Here is an 18,322-nt window from a genome sequence, read left to right on the forward strand (position 1 = left end):
TCAGTGGCGGAGGGCCTGGTATTGCCCGGTATTGCTCGGGCAATACCTCGGCTCGGCCCAGCCCAACTAAAAAAAATCTAACCCTATCCACACACCGCCCGCTCTGCTCCAGGCTCCCGCCCGCCGCCCGCCCGCACGCCGCGCGCCGCCGCCCGCCCCCCGCAGCCCCGCGCGCCGCCGCCCGCTCGCCCGCCGCCGCCCGCAGCCCCGCCCGCGCGCCGCCGCCCGCAGCCCCGCGCCCGCGCCCCCGCCCCCGGCCCCCCGCACGCCGCCGCCCGCAGCCCCGCGCCCCCGCCCCCGCCCGCCCGCCGCCCGCAGCCCCGCACGCCGCCGTCCGCCGCCCGGCCGCCGCCGCCCGCTCGCCTGCCGCCGCCCGCCGCCCGCCTTTGCCTTCTGTCAAGTTCTTGGTGACTTGGTTAGTTGGTTTGCTCTTTGGTTTTTACTTTTCAGGGCACTGCTAAGAGCCTAAGAGTGTCCGGTCACAGAGATTTGGGATTTGGGAATTTGGGAGCTGTGGCTGTGGCTGCGGCAGGAGCTGCACTGCCAGGAGCCAGGAGCGTCCGCGCCTTCGCCAGTTTGCCTGCAAGTCCGGCTCCAGGCTCCAGCCCGCCTCCGCACATTGGCGCCGCTCCGCCGCCGTCCTTGCCGTCTTGCTGAGTGCCAGCGCCCCGCCGCCATCCTAACCATGGTTGGAAATAGCAAGGGGAAGAAAAAAAATTAACCAAAATAGTATATTTTTACATTGTCCAGTGTCTAGACTCTAGGCCTCTAGCAATGTCTAGTAATTTATAGGTTATCTTGAACATTCGCTCTCATTTCAGTCTCATTTTACATTTGCTTGTTGTGAAAAACGTTTAAATTGCGGCATGCATTTTTTTAGCTCGTTGTCTCGGCAATACCTTGATTTTGTCGCGTCCTCCGCCACTGCCTGGCTTCTTGCTTTCTTCTGTATATGGCTACAGGCTACATCGAGCAGCGCTAGTGCTACTGCTGGTGCTGGTGCTAGCGCAAGCGCTAGTGGCTATGCTTTTTTTTTCTTATTTATTTTTTAAAAAATTCTGAAACGTATGCACGTATCGGAGATTTTTGGAAAATGTTATATCCGTATCTGTGTAACTTAGCTGTGCCACCGCCGGGCTGGCCGCCGCCCTGGCCATCCCTCTAAACTGGTAGCCCTGAAATCTCCAACCCCTAACCCCAAACTAAATCCTCGCCGCAGATCCCGCCGTCGGAGCTCTCTGGGAGAAGGTCGGAGCTTGCCAGAGAAGGTGGCCCCAATTTCCTCAATTTCCTTTTTGCCCCCGAGATCCTCTCTGTTAAAAGATCAACCACTAGTTAAAGTTCTAGTGGTTAGCATTTTCGGAAAATTGAGGCATGAGCGTGATGTTTTCTTCGATGTAAGTTAGAATGACATTGCTGACACTTTCATGGCCATGAGAAAACTTAATGTTAAAGACCTGGACTAGTATGGTGGTCTTCTATTCATGTATAGGCAACAGGCATTATCTATGTTCGACTTTTAATATTATAATTTATGCAAGCTTCAAACTTATTTGTTGGAGTTAAGGTATTTTTTAGAACTTTTAGTTATATTATTGTACTTTGGTTATTTTGTACTTGTATACCAAATTGTTAGAGAGTTTTGTAGTTGTGTTACCAAATAATGTATTAGATTTGCATCATATTGCATATTAGAGTTTTTTGGCTAGGCATGCCATAGGTTCAAAACTTCAAACCCTGGGTCCGCCACCGGATCCAACTACTAGCAATTGTTTCTTTTGTTTTGATTACAATTGATCCTTTGTTGACATTTGAAGAGTATTGGCCATGAATTATCGCATTTTCCATGGATAAAGTTGAGGAAAGATAAGTTAGTGCATATCATTTTGTGCACTTGCTTTGTTGTTAGTCCAGAATTAAAAGTTGTTTAGCTGTGAAAATATTACTAAACCTTCCATCTGTTTCAACTAATATAGTTCAGGACAAAAACAGCTCCAATCGTGTAATTTATTTCATTGTGGCATTTCCCTGTTTCCTAGAGAGGGATGTTGGGTTTCATTAATAAAAACGTGGTGAAGTAGAGCTACTCACCCAGGAATGCCAGTGGCATCACATGGACTCTAGTATGACAATATGGAAGCTTGATAATAGTTTAGAATTGACTTTACATTTCTGTTCAAACTGCTAATCATAATCATTTAATTTTGCAGAGAAATGCATAATTGATCTGATTTAAAGATAGTCCTTAAGAATTCTATTACAGCATGGAGTCGTTAGTCAAGCAAGAGACACAACCGAAGCCGCGGCTCATTGTCCGCCTTGGCGTATTTCTTGCATCTCACCACATTCTCTTCAGGTTCTCCCTCATTTCTCCCTCTTGTTGCAGTTGCTTCCTTTAGTCCGTTCTTCTTCCCTATCTCACTCTTCACCATTTTCGGGTCAGTGTTATTTGCTGCTCTGCGGGCATTATTGCGCTCCTCCTCCTCCCTTCACTTGCCAAAAATACATACCTCTCGGAGAATGCTCTTATACCTGGTAAGTGACCCTCTAATCTATTTTCTTTCAACTGTGATCCTATGAATGCATATCTGTTATTGCTACCACTGCTATCTCTTTTTTATGCTCTTTTCTGAGGCTCTTGGTGGGTTTCATCTGTAGGCTACCCCAACTTGTTTGGAACTAATGGCTTTGTTGTTTGTTGCTCCTACAAATGCATGTATGCCTGCTGTTGTTTGTCACCATGAAGGGTGCACCTGTCTCATGGTGTTCCGTGCTGATCTTCATATTACACGTTGTATGTAACGCCCCAGAGACCAAACGACTCAGATCCACTCACATGCTGGGTGTATCACACACTCCCACCAACCAGCTTAAGCTTCGTCCTTGCTTAATTTGAATTGGGCCATGATGTCACATTCTAGATATGGTAGATAATGTGCATTGAAATGTTCTCGGCATGCTTTGCCGAATACTTTGATTGAAGAAACATATCAGTATTGCTCAATATCCTGGTCATTGGGTGTTCGGCATAGCTTTTGGGCTCATTGAATATGCTGTATCATAGTGGGTTTTGATGTTTATTATCCCCTCGGTCTATTAATTTGTGTGTTTAATGTACAAAAGTTGCATCAATATAGATTCATTTTTGAAGGAATTTTGAAGTATGTTGATTTTGTAGCAATTGACAGTATATTGAAAGAGATATTATGGATCAGAATTCAGTTTTGAGACTTTCTCCTAAAAGCATAGGTCTTGCGTCCATGGATGAAATGAGTATTAAATTGTGAAGGTAAATTATTCACATCAGTTAGGTTTGCAGGAAAATTTATGCATTTTAATAAGCTACTATAGCAAGCTAGCATGGTGTATTTCTTATAACCACACAAGGTGAACAAATCTCGATAAATAATAATCGCATCTTCTTAGAATGAAGCCTGGGGGCGGGAGTCTCCTGCCTTGGTTGAGTTTTCGTTTTTAAATAAATAATAATGGCATGCTTTTCATTTGGAACTCCCCTTTGGGACTTCTGTGCATAAATGATCTCTAAAAATAAAGCTTTGTATGTAGGCTCTGCCACTCCACTATTTTCTACTGAAGATGCCATCGAAGCAAACAGATTTATGAAAGGAATTGAAGCTGCGGATGGGGATTCGATAGGTGGCATGTATGTTACTCTGTATAGAATTATTTTTTTCATGTGTAGCTTCCCTCACGCGTTAACATTCATCTGCATCAATGTTTGTATACAGAAGTCATATAGTTCTATTGTTTTATTAGTTCAAAATTTCAAGCCTGCTGCTGCATTCCAACTGTCTTAATAGCCAGAGATCTGATTTTTAGTTTTCATAAGAAACAAAACAAGAGTACAAGTTTGTTCTGAGTTAAGTTGACTAATTAAAGTCACATGTAAATGAAAGTGCACACTTGAAACATGTGACAACAAGTCAAGTCAAGGAGTTAATTAGTACAATCCTAGATATTGAAGAGTAAATGGATTTATCTGATTTTCCTTCAACCATATGTTTCGTTCTATGTTACAGAGATATGGCAAAATTCATTGCCAAACAAATAGAAGAACTGGGTGCAGAAGTATGTTACCATAAGTTCCTCCCTCATAGCAAGCATTTTCATCCTCTGAAGTTCTTCACCTCCATGTCAAATGACATGGCAATTCAACCTAATGGCACTGACACCAATTTTGGGATAAACACTGTTGGCATTATACGAGCTCCTCGAGGCGATGGGAAAGAAGCAATAGTGCTGGTTACTCCTTATAATTCTCAGAGAGTTCACTCAAATGAATTATTATCCCTGGCCCTTGGTTTCTCTGTGTTCTCCCTCTTAAGCCGAGCAGCATGGCTGTCCAAGGATATTGTGTGGCTATCCGCAGACTCACAGTTTGGAGAGTATGCTGCAGTCTCTGCATGGTTAAACCTGTATCATAATCCAGTATTCCCGAGTCATTCTGTGATACTAGATACCAAGATACATGGTGCAGACCATATATATGATGGCAATGCAGAAAAGGCAGAATTTGAGGCTTTCAAACGTGCTGGAACGATGGCTGCTGCTCTCATATTTAAAGTTGGTGAGACCAGGAGATATGGTGACAGAGATAGTGTTACGATGTATGCAGAGGCATCTAATGGACAAATGCCAAACCTGGACCTTCTGAATGTCGTACACTATTTAGCTGTTCATAGACAAGGTTTCCGTGTGAACATCGCGGCATTTAGTTCTTTGCTGAGCTCTGCATGGCTTAGGGTTATTGCTGATTTTTTTCATACTCTTGGGACTGTGTTAAGAAAAATAAATCCTGACTGGAAGCTTGATATTGCAGTCCCTGATTATGTGGAGGGGACTGCAAACCTAGCTAGCTCTATATACAAACAGGTAACTGGAATTAATCATTCCTATTTCGCCTTAAACAACACTTTCCTTTGTAACTCTAGAATCCCTTCTTAATGTGGTTTCTGTGATGCAGGCTATTGGAGTGCCCACAGGATCCCATGGCGCTTTCCGTGATTATCAAGTTGACGCGGTTTCGTTAGAATTTACACCAACATTCAATGTCAGGAATGAGAATGCTAAATCTTTATTTCTTCTAAGGGGGGGGAGGTATGTTCCTGCTGTGTTTCAATTTTCTTGTTCGGAGCTGCATTGTTGTTAGAACATAAGAGGTGTCTTGTGATTGTTGAGTTGTGATGAATAGTTGACTAGACAACTTTGCACAAGTGCCGTTGTGTGTGTTCGCTATCCTCACAAATCATAACAAAACATTTTGTGAGGGTTGGCAGGTTATAACTACTCCTAGGCTTGCCATTCTTGTTAAGGCTCTGTTTGGATCCTCCTCAACTAATGATTAGCTAGGTAATTGATAATAGTCTCTTTTAGCTACTAAAGATTAGCTAACTAGCTATTAACTGGGTGTGTTTGGATCCACCAACTAGTTGCTAATTATTAACATTAATAGACCATGCTACCCCTGTGTTGGAAAATTTAACAGAAGGGTCAAGGATAATACGGTCTTTTGATGTTTTTAACTGGGATTAGCTGGGTTCAACCAGCTAATGAGATAATACTATTTCAATTAGCTGGAACATCATTAGCTAGTCCATTAGCTGACCTGTTTGGATCCATAATAGCTAAATTTAGCTAGCTAACCATTAGCTAGAGGATCCAAACAGGGCCTTAGTCTTATCGGATAACTAAGGCCATTGAACTTTGCCATGCATTTGGAGCATGCAACTGTTTGTGCCAGAACTTCACAGCAATGAGTATTATCTGCACAAGTTTGTTGTTAATGTGCGTACAGCAACTTCCGGAGTTGTATAATCTCCAAAGAACATATCGCATAACAGAAAATTGTTTTGTTTCCAACATGAGCTTGCAAGTTCTTACAGAAAAAAAAAATACTTAGATTTAGGTATTATACGTGCCTCCAGACCATTTGCAGCTGCAATATTTCATAAGAGTTTTAGCATATGTGGCCTTATCGATGACGGCACAATAGAAGTTACGTATATCAAGAATAAGTGGGAGGAATGAAAGTGTTAACATGAACTGGTAAACTTGGAGGAACACCGAACATATTGGTATTGGCCACAGTTTCTTTCATGACTAAACCCAATGAAAAATGTGTGCATGGATGGATTGGTGTTTGTTGCACTGAATTGAGCACAGGAACACTGTCTTAACTTCTGTGTTGCCACTGCGTGAAAATCTTTGCATGTTAACAGCTTTGCTTTCATTTTCTGCAAAATTTGCTCGATTTGCATTCTACAGAGCATATAGTTTGTCATGGCCATGGCAGAGGTTTTTAACATGTTTGGAAATTCCTTTGATTCAGGTTAGTTGAAGGAGTGGTGCGTTCAGTAAATAATCTGCTTGAGAAGTTCCATCAGTCCTTTTTCCTCTACTTCCTTACGGCTCCAAGCAAGTTCATTTCTGTTGGTGTGTATATGATTCCGTTTGCACTGCTTTTGGCACCCCTCCCAATAGTTGCTGCTGCTCTTGCTGATGGCAGTAAAACCATGAAAAAATTGGCAGAGAAGTCTATAGGTGACAGTAAAACAAATGGCAGCGCTGATTTTCTGCAAAGTAAGGGTGGATCATGGAAATGGCTTCAAGCTGCAAAAGTCTTGCTTGTTATCCAACTTTGGGCAGTTCTTGTTTCACTACTTCCATATTACATTACTCAGATCCCTGATGCCACACCGATACAAAGCTCAGTGATCTGGGCTATGCTTTCCATCGTCATACTGATTGCCCTTTATGTCATGTCCGGCTCGCCGTACTCAGCTGGTGTTGAATGGAAACTTCTGAAAGCTACGATGATCACTTCCATCTCCATAGGACTTGGGCTCATGTCGATCATAAATTTTGCCACAGCGCAGCTTGGGGCTCTGATAATGATCCCGATGTGTCTGTTTTCTCGGCCTCTGAAGGCACGCTCTGGGATGAATTTCCTTCCTCGTGCTGTATTGTTGGCTTCAAACATAACTCTTGCCGTGGTGGGTTTTCCTCCAGCTGCATTGTTGATTATGAAAGGGCTGTCCAAGGGGTCCTGGACGGTAGACATTGGAGAGTTCTGGGTTTGGATGGAGTTCTTGTGGGAATGGAGCAGCGCGACATATCTGTACCTGTTTCTTGTCCATCTTCCCTGCTGGCTGCTGTGCATCCATGTATTGCTGCACCCATGCAGCCAATCGGAATCGAAGATGAAGCAGGAGTAGCGTATGGTCTCTAGAATCTTTTTTCATTTTGGAATTGTAGACAACAGTGTAGAGGATATTTCTGACTTTAAGTACTTTCGATCACCCGACCATTTACTTGGTTGGCATTATTCGGAACTTATTCACGATGTATACTACCTTTTGTAAGAGCAATGGACACTTTCCGTGAAGGCTTGTAACATGTAAAAAAAGATCACGATGTACCTTTCGTAAGAGCACTGGCTGGGACAGTTTGATGCCAGATTTTTTGCGAGCTGCTGGTTTTTATCAGCTCGTGAACCTGTACTGCATCTCAGTTCAAATGCAAATGCCATATTTGACACGTGCACGTCTTTGTAGAACCGAACATAAGTTTTTTACTGCACGCGCATGTTAAATATGCTAACAGTTTTTCTTATGGTAAGTCTAATCTGACAACTGGTCGGGCAAACTAGGAGTAAGAGACGTAACCGTAATTTAATCCACGACACAATATTGGATACATTATCATAAGAACTGCTCAAGACAAGGGGGTGTTGTACGAACTACCATGTCAACCAGGAAAAGCACACATGCCCCGTCGTACCATCTTACTCCATGAAGTGTATGCCAAACGGCTAATAGCCTAATGCATCCGAAGACACAGCAACTATCCTGGTAAAAGTTGTTCCAAACAAAGCCAGAACATTTGAGTAGCAGGGGCCCCTTGAACTAGAATTCTAGATCAGGCCTTGCCGCTGCAGGTCAGTGTAGGTCTTCTTGTTGTAGATGTTGCCCTCTTGATCTTCGTACTCTTCTTCCAGGTCTGGCCGCCACTTGTTCAGCCCTTGACGCGCTTGTATTTTTTCCCAGAGCCCTTTTGCCTCCTGACAGCCGAAGTTAGAAATGTTAAGAATACATATAAACAGAACAGCCATCGTTCAACAACTCAGGTTTGTACTATGCATGCCAACAGCACATAAATCAGCACAATGGAGAGTATAAAAGCAAAAGCCAACAATTATTCATGAGAAGAAACTACGGTTTATGCATCAACAATTATTCCAAGGAAGAAAATCGTATCAACAAGATGAGATGATGTACCTGGATCGATGTGATTTCATTGAAATTCTTAGTATTAGGGATACCAAGGCATCGCATCCCATGCTGATGACGCCATTCTTTGAAATGACGCTCATAGGCCCTTCGTCCCCAATAACTGTGGTTTCCACATATCTCACACTTAAATTCCTGATCAAAGCATAACAGTTAAAAGCATGCCAATGGTACAGTACCGAATTTAATGAAGATAGCTCTGCATAAAGAGACAAGGATGCCTTGATGTTCAAGTGCAAGGCATTCTTGAAAGTGGAAATATGAACTAGCAAACATTAGCATGTGATTACACAAAAATATGATTTAGATGTATCACATTATAAACTCGTATCCTGTTTGTTTAGAAACAGAACATTTTGCAGCTCTAGACTGGGGCAAGTATAAAAACACATAATTAGGTTGAAAATATTTATAAATAACAGTACAAAGATTACTGGCAAATATTAATATTATGCTGAAAACTTAATAAATATTTAATAATCATCCTATAACATACAGTAATATACTAATTGACAAGTTAGTGTTAGTCATTGACAGGGTGATCAGAAAATTACTGTTGCAACAAAAATGGCATGTTTGGCTTCGTAGTTGTGAAGTGATGACTGATTCATTCATATAGGATGAACATCTTTATTCATATGGCATGTGAATACTCGATCAAAAGTTCCATAAGCGAGCACTGGTGGCTACTAGAGGAAAAAGGCTACTATAAAAAATAATAACTCGAAAAAGAAGGTTACCAAATATTCACTAACAAGACTAGTTTACCTGCCCAAGGCCATGTAGCTTGTATAACCAATAGGGGATAGGCTTGCCATCCCAACCCATCGGCAATTTGAGAGGGTTGTAGATTTGTTGCTCTTCATCATCACTCTCAGTGTCAGCCTGTACCTCCTCCTATAAAAAATATATAAGCCAGTAGTTAATAAACTGAGTATTTTCCTTCTGTTAAAGCAAAGAGAAAGACAATAAAAAGTTCAACCAAGTCATGAGCTCATAAAAAACTATATTCTAACAAGAAAAACATCCAATCACTATTATAACATGCTACAACCAGAACTCACATAGATATAACATAACGGACTTGTAACTATATGCAGTTTAATCAGTAATTAGAATTAAATTAGATAACATCAATCAGCAAATCATTATGGAGTAATAGTAATAATCTAAAAAATTATTCACTACACACTGTATGGAATGTTTCAAAACAAAACATGAAACACCATGAAACAGAGAGCAGCCAATGAATTTTGTATATCTTCAGTAACTAACAATAACCAATCAAAGAGCAGCCAATAGCATATTTGATTGAATTCAAAAACAGGACAGATGAAAGCTATCATAATTGTTCCTATCACCGCTCTGAAATGCACAGCCTTGATGACCTTGATGTAGGCCGCTACAAGTGTGTTAGCAGTAATACCTTGAATATACATGCATAGTGGGTAAAATTTTGAAGTTTAGCAGTTTAGCGGACTTTGAAAAGTTGCAAAGGTCTTTACAGCGGACCAAAGAAAAAAGAAATGGTGTTTTACATGCCCCTTGTGAACTTTTTTCATCCTTTGAAAGGAGCTTTTTGTGACTTGCTTCTTCAAAAACTTTTGTGCATTTCAAATAATATATGATATATTTGGAACTCAATAGTTTTGCTGTGTGATTTTCTTAATAATGCATATTGCACTCACACATATTAATATTTATATTTCTAAATCATTAAAACTGCTCCCTGTTGCTGTTTTCAGGGCCGCAAACCGCAATATGCCAAATCAACAATCACTGAATCAGCAGCAGAAAACAAAGAAGGAATAGCAAGTTCTGGACTATGGACAAATATGACCCATTAGGGACATATCCATACAATGAATTCCAGAAAAATGCAAACACAATAGTGAAGATGCTGATAAGAGATAAGTATAAGTACCTCTTCCCGTTCTGCTTCCATCTCTTCATATGTCAAAGTGAGTTTCTTCTCAGCATTTTCCTTTGTCCGCACAAAAACCTACATGAAGAAGATTGTTAAGCAGGTTAACTTTGAAAGAACAATCGTAGTCCTTGCAATAAGGAGGCTTCATGTACCAAGAAAGTGGGTCATGCTGAACCAAATTGTAAGCTAGTCATTGTACAGTATGTGCTTTGGTTTACAAATAAAGATATTCATATGTACCACATTTTACTCCCATGTGATGGTGTCGGTGAGCTGCACATACACGGTGTTAATTTCTACTGTTCTTGGTAGGTACGCGACAATAGCACAGAGCGCTTTTAGAGAAACCATGTCATCACAGCTCATCTTTTCACTTCACAAGGTGCTCCGCGTTGTTTGAAGTTTGTGAGTTGGTATCTGAAGTTTGTTTGGATTTACGAACGGGTTGCTTAATTTTATGAAAAACCTCACAAATAGTAGGTTTTACTGGAATAGAACAAACAAATTAGCTTGTTGTAACTAAAAAGCACAGTTGAGCAGGATACTCTGTTCCATGTTGTGTATTGCGATGTACTAATCACTGTTAACTTTTTACAAAATACAAACCATTCCAGCTATGGCTGGGCATATTACCCGAAACCCAAACTCCGAACCCGAAAAACCCAAGCCCGAAAAACCCGAAATTATTACGGGTAAATCGGGTTTAGAACCCCGGTACCCGAACTCCAAAAAAAACCCGAACTTTCAGGCAGTCAAGCAGCCCAAGTATTTTCAACCCAGCCCATTATCGTACCCACTTCCAGCACATTGTTTTCAGTTATGCTAATATCAATGGAGCTCTCGGGACAAGTTATAGTGGTAGAGAGTTCACATGCATGAGACGAATAGATGACAACATGAATGCAGCGGAAACCTACACAGCACATGCATGAGGAACAGGGAAATGACAGCACACCACACACATACAGATCCCAGACTTCTGTTTGTTTTATCATCACATGTTCAGCTTATAAAATAACAAAATGGGTTGAAGGATTTAGAATTGACTGCATTTGTATTAGTGCGAAATATACCATTGCATCAAGAACGACACAAAAGTTTGCATGCAAAGAGCAGGGAAGAGCTGACCTCATCTAGGAGCTCACAAAGGCGCCTCATCTTTACTTCCATCAGTGCGATTTCCTTCTTCAAATCATCCTTGACATTGTTGCCATCGGAAGCTGTGTTTGAGACATCTTTAGTACGTGGAACTTTGGCAAAATGCTTCCGGTCCAGCTGTTCCAAAGGTGTATGCTGCAAAACATAATCAATAATAGGTCAAAAGAAATGATAAATCGTCAAAAGATCAGCTGAATATACAGTAGCACAAGCATTTCTCAAATCACCTTCAACAAGAAAAGCCGCTCCGCACGCTGTTGGACAGTACCACCGCTCTTCAAACCACGAGCAGCTAAAGCCTAACAAAATGTAAATAGATCAATGATGAAATAATCTACAAGAACAGATACCAAAAGAATGCTCAGTAAAAGTATAATGTTGCAAGAATAACCTGTTTCAACTTTTCTGGACCAAGCTCAACAAGTTCTTCCACTGTGCTGTAATAATCAAGGTCTATTTCAGGATCTTCTGCCTCAGACTCTTTTTCTGTGCTTTTATTTCCCCAACCAGGTACTTCTTCGTTCATCCATCGTTCCTCAAATTCACTTTCCAACTGGACAAGTGCACACATATTGTGTGTTATTTGCACATAGTAAATTATGTGAATGTGACGATGCTACGCTATTCAACAAACGACTAAAACTCACAATAAGCAATTCCAAAATGAATTTAACAGGGCAACATCATAGTGAAAAGCGGTATGAAAGTAAAGGATAATTTCTCAAAGTGAAACAGTATATCATCACATAAGCCTGTGTGGAACACAAAGGGAAGATAAGATAGTAAAAATGCAACATATGACTGACCTTAGAAAAAATCTTCTCAATATCCTGCAATGGTTCTATTCGATACAAAAATGACGTCAGATATTCCAGAATGTGTTCCAAGTATTCTCTGTATTGTCTGTCAAGTTAAAGAAATGAAAGATAAACAGTATTCATTATCCACATCCCACTTGTACAAAAGAAAAACAAAAGCATGATGAATTTTAGACAGTCAAAATACTGAGAAACTATTTTACTAATCACATATATGGAACGCATATCACCGTATGATCCCACCATTCTAGGCTTGCTCGGTTTGAAGGGGATTGAAGAGGATTGGATGGGGTTGGGAGGGACCAAATCCTCTACAAGTTAAAATCCCCCTCAATCCCCTCCAATACCCCATCAGTCCCCTTCACTAGGGGATTAACCAAACAAGGCCCTAGGTAATTCACCGGCAGTATCCCTCACCACAGACTACCACCAAAAGAAAAGAAAAGAGAAATCAACTGAAGGTGCATATGCCATACACATACTAGAGAAGCCCATGCCAGGAGATAATATGTTTTTTATCATAGAGAAAACCCATATGACATACCTTGTAGTTTTATGGCTCTGCGGGATCTTCTCAATCTGGGAGAAACTGCCAACATAAGCCGAGTATTCCATTGGTGATCCGAACTTGGAATTTATGAACTCATTATAAAGCTCATGCAAATCTAGATAACGGCCAAAAGCTTCCTGTCAAATTGAAGAGCCAGACCATTAGCAAATGTAAATATAACTATTCTGAGAACAGTAAACATTGACACCAACAATGCGGTGATCATGCAACAAGATCTAGCAGGAATAGAACTACAAGGAAGTGCAGGCCATAACAGGAACAGTGCTCAGAATAATTGTTAAGCTATTGATCATGCTCCACCGCAGTTTAAACCATTTCCTAAATCTTACCATCCACACCACCGAGATCCTACAAGAGGAATCAAACAAGCCTGCAGAAATTAAAGTACACATATCACAACGCAGATACCCTCAACTTCAAGACTACTACTGTAGTGAAAGGAAAGGAAAGGCACTAACGGACTCAAAGATTTTCATCAGAACTATATCGATGAGTGACCTAACTTGCATAGGTTAACACAAAGACTGAATGCAGCTCTATTACCATCAGTTCAACTTTGTTTTAAAATTATTCTAAAAATAAGTATCCAGATAAATTGCCACAATTTTAAAGGCTGGAATAGCAGAGAATAGCATTGGAGGGATACAAAGTATAAATCGTCAGCGCAAACGAATCAAGTAACAAGTTATTCAGATGAAACATTGTATGCTTTATAATAAAAGGTTACACAAATTTCAAGCAAAGCTACAAGCTAAAAAGAAAGTGACAATACCTCGCCGGTGAATTCAATAACTGGTTCCTCCTTCAGAAGCTCTTCGTAATCATCAGTTGTACTGATGAAACGGGCTGAAGGGTTCCGCCTATGATAATCACGGATCTGCAAGCAAGCAATAAAATCTGCTTAAGAGAAAATTCACAAAAAATAATAAAAAATATAGAGTTAGCGGAGACTAGATATTTGCTGATAATGAATAATTTGCTGATGGAATAGCACAGCTTCTTCAACAATAACATAGTTTTTTTTGTGCATGACATGTCTACCACAGAGCAAATAAAGCACCAACACAGTGCAAATCTCACAGTAACAAGGAAACTGAGCAGCATGCGGTCAGTTTCATTCCTGAGGCTTACTTTGGGACAGCAGAAAAGGCTGCCTGTCCCCAGATATTTTTATTCTTTTTAATCAGATGCATGCAAGAAATCCACTTGCTGCGAATCATTTTGTTTTCCAATTGTATATTCGGGTATTCATGTGAGTCAATTAGTTAAAAGGAACCATCATTCAAAATCAGTACCATTTTCTTCTATTGATACGTATACACCATCATGTGCTTATTTGACTTTTGTCACAAACAGGCAAGCAGCTATGCTAGGATATTTACCTCTTTGAGCCTTTCATAGTACTTGCTAAACAGTAAAGTTTGCGTGGGTGCAGTAAGATGTGTGTTGATCTCATCCTTCCTTGCATTGTCCTTGTCCTCATAGATTTCCACCTAAACAAGACATAAGCAGCATTAGCGAAAATGAGACCATCTTCTTCACTCGAAACGAAAGGAAAGGGAGGGGGGGAGCAGCACAGAAATAACCCACACAAAACCTCCAACACAACAACACTTGCACAGTTGCACCAATAAAGCAAGAGCCTAACTAAGGGCACGTTTGGATGGATGACAGCATCCGCCCAGCCAAATTTTGGTCGTGGTCCATGGGCTAGCATTGCGTTTGGATTCATGCCATGATTCAGCCGCTCTGGCTCCTGTGCCCATGGCACAGTTCGTTTTTGCATCCTGGCGCGTTCGATTTGGCCGCCAAGTACTGGCTGGCCGATGGTTTGGCAGGGCCAGCAGGGGACCGCATCCAAACGTGCTCTAAATCCCCTCTACCCAGATAGAATTCCAAGATCCACATGATTTGACATGCAACAGAATGGTGAAAACAAACAAATTCGTGGGAGCCGGATCTGTAATTCAGTCACTAAGAACCCAACCCTAAACAAGCATCTCGAGTCAGAAGTAAGCCAAATATTGGCCGTATCCAAACCTAACCTAGCTAAAGTAATCACTTCAGCGGACGGAATCTAGCAGCACAGACCGGGAATGACACCAGAGATAATAGGAAGGACGTACGAGCTTGTCGGAGGTGGAGACGACGAGGTCAAGCATGTGGCGGACGCGGTGGGACTGGAAGAGGCGGTCGCGCGCGTTGGCGGGGTCCCGCTGCAGCTCGCGCACCGCGAGCCGCTCCAGCCTCTCCAGGTCCTCGTGCGCCGCCCGCGTCGCCTCCAGAACCGTCGACGCCATCGACCGCCCGCTGGGCTAGACCCGCCCCTCCTACGGCACTTGCTAGCAGAGGCCGCGCGCCACTCGAGCCGCGCCGCAGAGAGTCGTGCTGGGCAGCTAGGGTTTTGGGCGATTTCGATTTCGCGGTCGAGACCGCGAGGACGACGACGAGACGAGACCTGTAGTCGCTCCCCTCCGTGCACAAGATGGGCGGTGGGATGGAGCGCCGCTGCTCGCTTGTACGGCTCGGATGCGACGCCGGACTCTGGATAGGCGATGGCGACCGGTGCCTGTCCGCCTGCCATTTCATGGGCCAGTTTCTTCCCGGCAGCATAGGCGTTTAAGGCCCATGTCTGCGGATGTTTAAGGCCCAGCAAAATCAGAGGCCTGAGTTTTTCTGAGCTTTGGGCCAGTTTGATAGATCAGTCAGGCTGAAGGAGGAGGAAAATTCCTACCCCCCCCCCCCCCATGGTTCCAAACTTGCAGCAGTTCAAAAAAGAAAACAGACGCTAACTCATCCGAAGAGAATCTAGTGAAGAGAGAGACAGAGTAATGTGGCTCAGTATGATACAACCTTTCATTCTTTGAAAAGGCAGGCATGCTGTTCCATGTCGTAATCACGCAATGTCGTCTTTGCAAATACTAGGTATATGTTTTCCATTTTCCGCATAGGCGCCGTCGATCCGTCTTGAGGACAAGCAAGCAGACAGCAGGTGTCTCTGCCAGCCCAGCCGTCCAGGTTCGTTACTAGTAGTAGCCCTTTTCAGGTGCTCGCTTAGTAAAAAGCGCGCCGTGCCAAGATGGCAAAGGCTCCACCATGAGCCCCATGACGGCATGACACGAGCCAGCTCAGTTTTTTTTCTAGCGGGACGCGGCCGCGAGCAGCGGCTCGGGGCGCGGTAGGGGGCCCGGCAGGCGGCAGGCGGCAGCGGCATCCCAGCGGCCGGCCGGGAGGGGGATAACGCATCGGTCCGCGCGCGAAGGGGACGCGCGCCGCGGCCCTTGGGCGTCGGAACGGGTCGCGGAGCCCTCCAGCTGCCCAGCGGCCGCGCGCGCGGCGCGCCTCCCGTGCTGCTCTCGCTTCTGTTTTTGTTTACGCGAACGTCTCCCGCGCTAAGTTTACTCGCTCCGGTGCGTGGAAAGGAGCGAGGCCATGGCGAGGAAGCAAGCGATGGCGCAACGGGACGGCGACGGGGCGCGTCCCGTTCCCGTGGGCGCCGCCGCGCGCCCTGGGAGACGCCGAAACGGAACGGGGAGGAACGCGTCGGCGTTGCCAGGTCGCGGCGTCCGTCCGCCCTGAACACTGACGCGTGGGACCGGATCCACGTGTTCGTGACCCAATGTTAAGGAGACGGACGTCAGAGGAACCGTCTCCGGAAGGAAGGAGTGTGCTCGTTGGCTCGTAGGTGCATGCACTGCTCGGGTAAACGCAGCAAAAACTAGGCATGCAGTGGCCGTCCAACCGGGAGCTTTTGACTTGGGGATGGATAAACAAGGGGGCTGCCGGGCTGGGAGGTGAGACCCACGAAGCAAAGGCCACTTGTTCTACCTTGGGGAACTTTAACCAGGTGTCGCTCTCGGATCTCAGGTGGAGGATCAGGAGTAGCAGCAGTCAATTTGTTACACGTAGCGGTATCTTTTCTTTTTCAAAGCACGCGTCTCTATCTGGAGATCATGCTATCTCCATTTGCCGGCCATCCTATCGAACTCGCAACCAAAAAAAAAGATCCGTCTTGAAGCTTGCAACAGATGCTCTATCTCCTGTTCTTCGAGTGGAGAGAAATAGACGACGAGACGTGCTGTCACCGTGAGCAGTTAGGCACCGGGCCTGATCCGATAAGCACAGTGGTCGTAGGCTGGTAGCACTGTAGCAGTAGCAGCAGCACCAGCAGCCATGGCGACTTGAGCGAGCCACCAGGCAGGCGGCCATGCTGCCTCCTCCGGGAGGCAGAGGGGCGCGGGCGCGGCCCGCTGCCGTCCGAACCTTTCAGCTAAAGCAGCCTCCACGCGAGGCTCGATCGGAGCCGACCGGCCAACCCCTTTTCGTCCGGACGCTCCGGTGTCTGTACGTGAACGGCGACCGGTGAGGTCAGCTCGCAGGTAGGTGCGCCGTGCCGATGCCCGTCGTGTCTCCATGATTGCTTCGCGCTCGCCTGCCCTGCCAACCACCCACCCGAAGGGCTTTACCGTACAGTGGCGGCGGCCCCACAATGAGCCATGGGCTCCCTCGACGTGGCGCTGCTTGGAGTAGATCCTGGAGGCAATGCGAAGGCAGGCAAGGGTTGTTCGGTTCCGCATGGGATCCCTTGAATTTTAATTCACCTAACATTGGATGTTTGGTTACTAAATAGAAATTTATTTAATCTCTGTGGAATCAAATATTCCTTTAGTTTATAATTTAACAATATGGTGCTACAGTAAATATATTATATGATGGATTAATTATGCTTAATAAAGTCATCTCGCATATCAATCTCCATCTGTATAATTAGTTTTATAATTACCTTATAATTAATCCTTCTAATTAGCATACGAAGATTTGATGTGATAAAGACTAAATTTTAATCTCTAGAACCAAACATCCACTAACATGGTTGGGTTAGGGTCGCTCTGGTGTCAGGCTGCCGGTCTTGCCGCACCTTCACATAACCAAATGGAAGATGAAGAGGAACCCATCAGCTGATTGGACCGGAGCTCGAATGGTGGAAGGGAAACAGGAGTCGTTCTCGACCATCACCACCACCACGGTAATGTGGACATCATCGTCGGAGTCGTCTTCGCCTGGCCCGCCATTCATCCGCGCGGAGTGTGGCGAGCTTTTCTTCCGATCGAAGTCAACACCTTTTCTAGAGGGTTAACTAAATCTGTTCCGTGGGACACTCGCACACCTACTACAAAGGCTACCCTAAAGCTTTCCGGTTCTATTCCTGCCTCCTACGCTCGTCGGCACACGGTTTCTCGATAGTTATCAAACCCTTCTAGAGCACAAGAATCTCATGCGTACGCTCTGCTCTATTAATGCAATGGGTACAATCTTGTGTTGTTCCGTAGAAAGGATAGCAGAAAGAGAATTTCCAGCATATGCTTTCCTTCTGGAAATTCTGGTGGGCACACGCAACCGGCGGCGGAACGAAATCATTATATAGCATGATCGATGACAACAAAACCAGGCTCGCGCAGATGGCGTCCTCCCCCGTTGATCACTAGAAGAAAAATGCTGTGCCAGTCAGCTGTGCGCGCGTCAGAGCGGCGGAAAACAA

General features: G+C 44.0%; 2 protein-coding genes across 6 annotated transcripts; one reads left to right on the forward strand and one right to left on the reverse strand.

Moving 5' to 3' along the window:
* Positions 1-398: 398 nt before the first annotated feature.
* LOC112895589 (glycosylphosphatidylinositol anchor attachment 1 protein-like) lies at positions 399-7,505 on the forward strand. 5 transcript variants are annotated; one of them, XM_025963551.1, is made up of 8 exons: positions 399-415; positions 1,220-1,268; positions 2,211-2,356; positions 2,444-2,535; positions 3,568-3,664; positions 4,041-4,893; positions 4,985-5,118; positions 6,350-7,505. In XM_025963551.1, exons 3-8 carry the CDS (start codon positions 2,265-2,267, stop codon positions 7,233-7,235), a joined length of 2,154 nt encoding a protein of 717 aa, XP_025819336.1. In that variant the 5' UTR covers positions 399-415; positions 1,220-1,268; positions 2,211-2,264; the 3' UTR covers positions 7,236-7,505. The 5 variants fall into 5 exon arrangements, with proteins under 5 accessions (XP_025819336.1, XP_025819335.1, XP_025819333.1 ...); XM_025963550.1 differs by lacking the exon at positions 399-415 and adding an exon at positions 447-688; XM_025963548.1 differs by lacking the exon at positions 399-415 and having other exon boundaries at positions 447-1,397.
* A 167-nt stretch (positions 7,506-7,672) lies between these two features.
* Positions 7,673-15,240, reverse strand: LOC112895594 (splicing factor SF3a60 homolog). The gene is made up of 12 exons (XM_025963562.1): positions 14,910-15,240; positions 14,166-14,276; positions 13,556-13,660; positions 12,757-12,899; positions 12,201-12,297; positions 11,786-11,947; positions 11,622-11,693; positions 11,365-11,529; positions 10,234-10,311; positions 9,078-9,206; positions 8,298-8,444; positions 7,673-8,080 (listed from the first exon to the last, which is right to left on the reverse strand). The coding sequence occupies exons 1-12, from the start codon at positions 15,081-15,083 to the stop codon at positions 7,934-7,936; spliced, it is 1,530 nt and encodes a 509-aa protein (XP_025819347.1). The 5' UTR covers positions 15,084-15,240; the 3' UTR covers positions 7,673-7,933.
* Between the last annotated feature and the right edge of the window lie 3,082 nt (positions 15,241-18,322).

Source organism: Panicum hallii, chromosome 5 (genome assembly GCF_002211085.1).
Source record: "Panicum hallii strain FIL2 chromosome 5, PHallii_v3.1, whole genome shotgun sequence".
Classification (NCBI taxonomy): domain Eukaryota; kingdom Viridiplantae; phylum Streptophyta; class Magnoliopsida; order Poales; family Poaceae; genus Panicum; species Panicum hallii.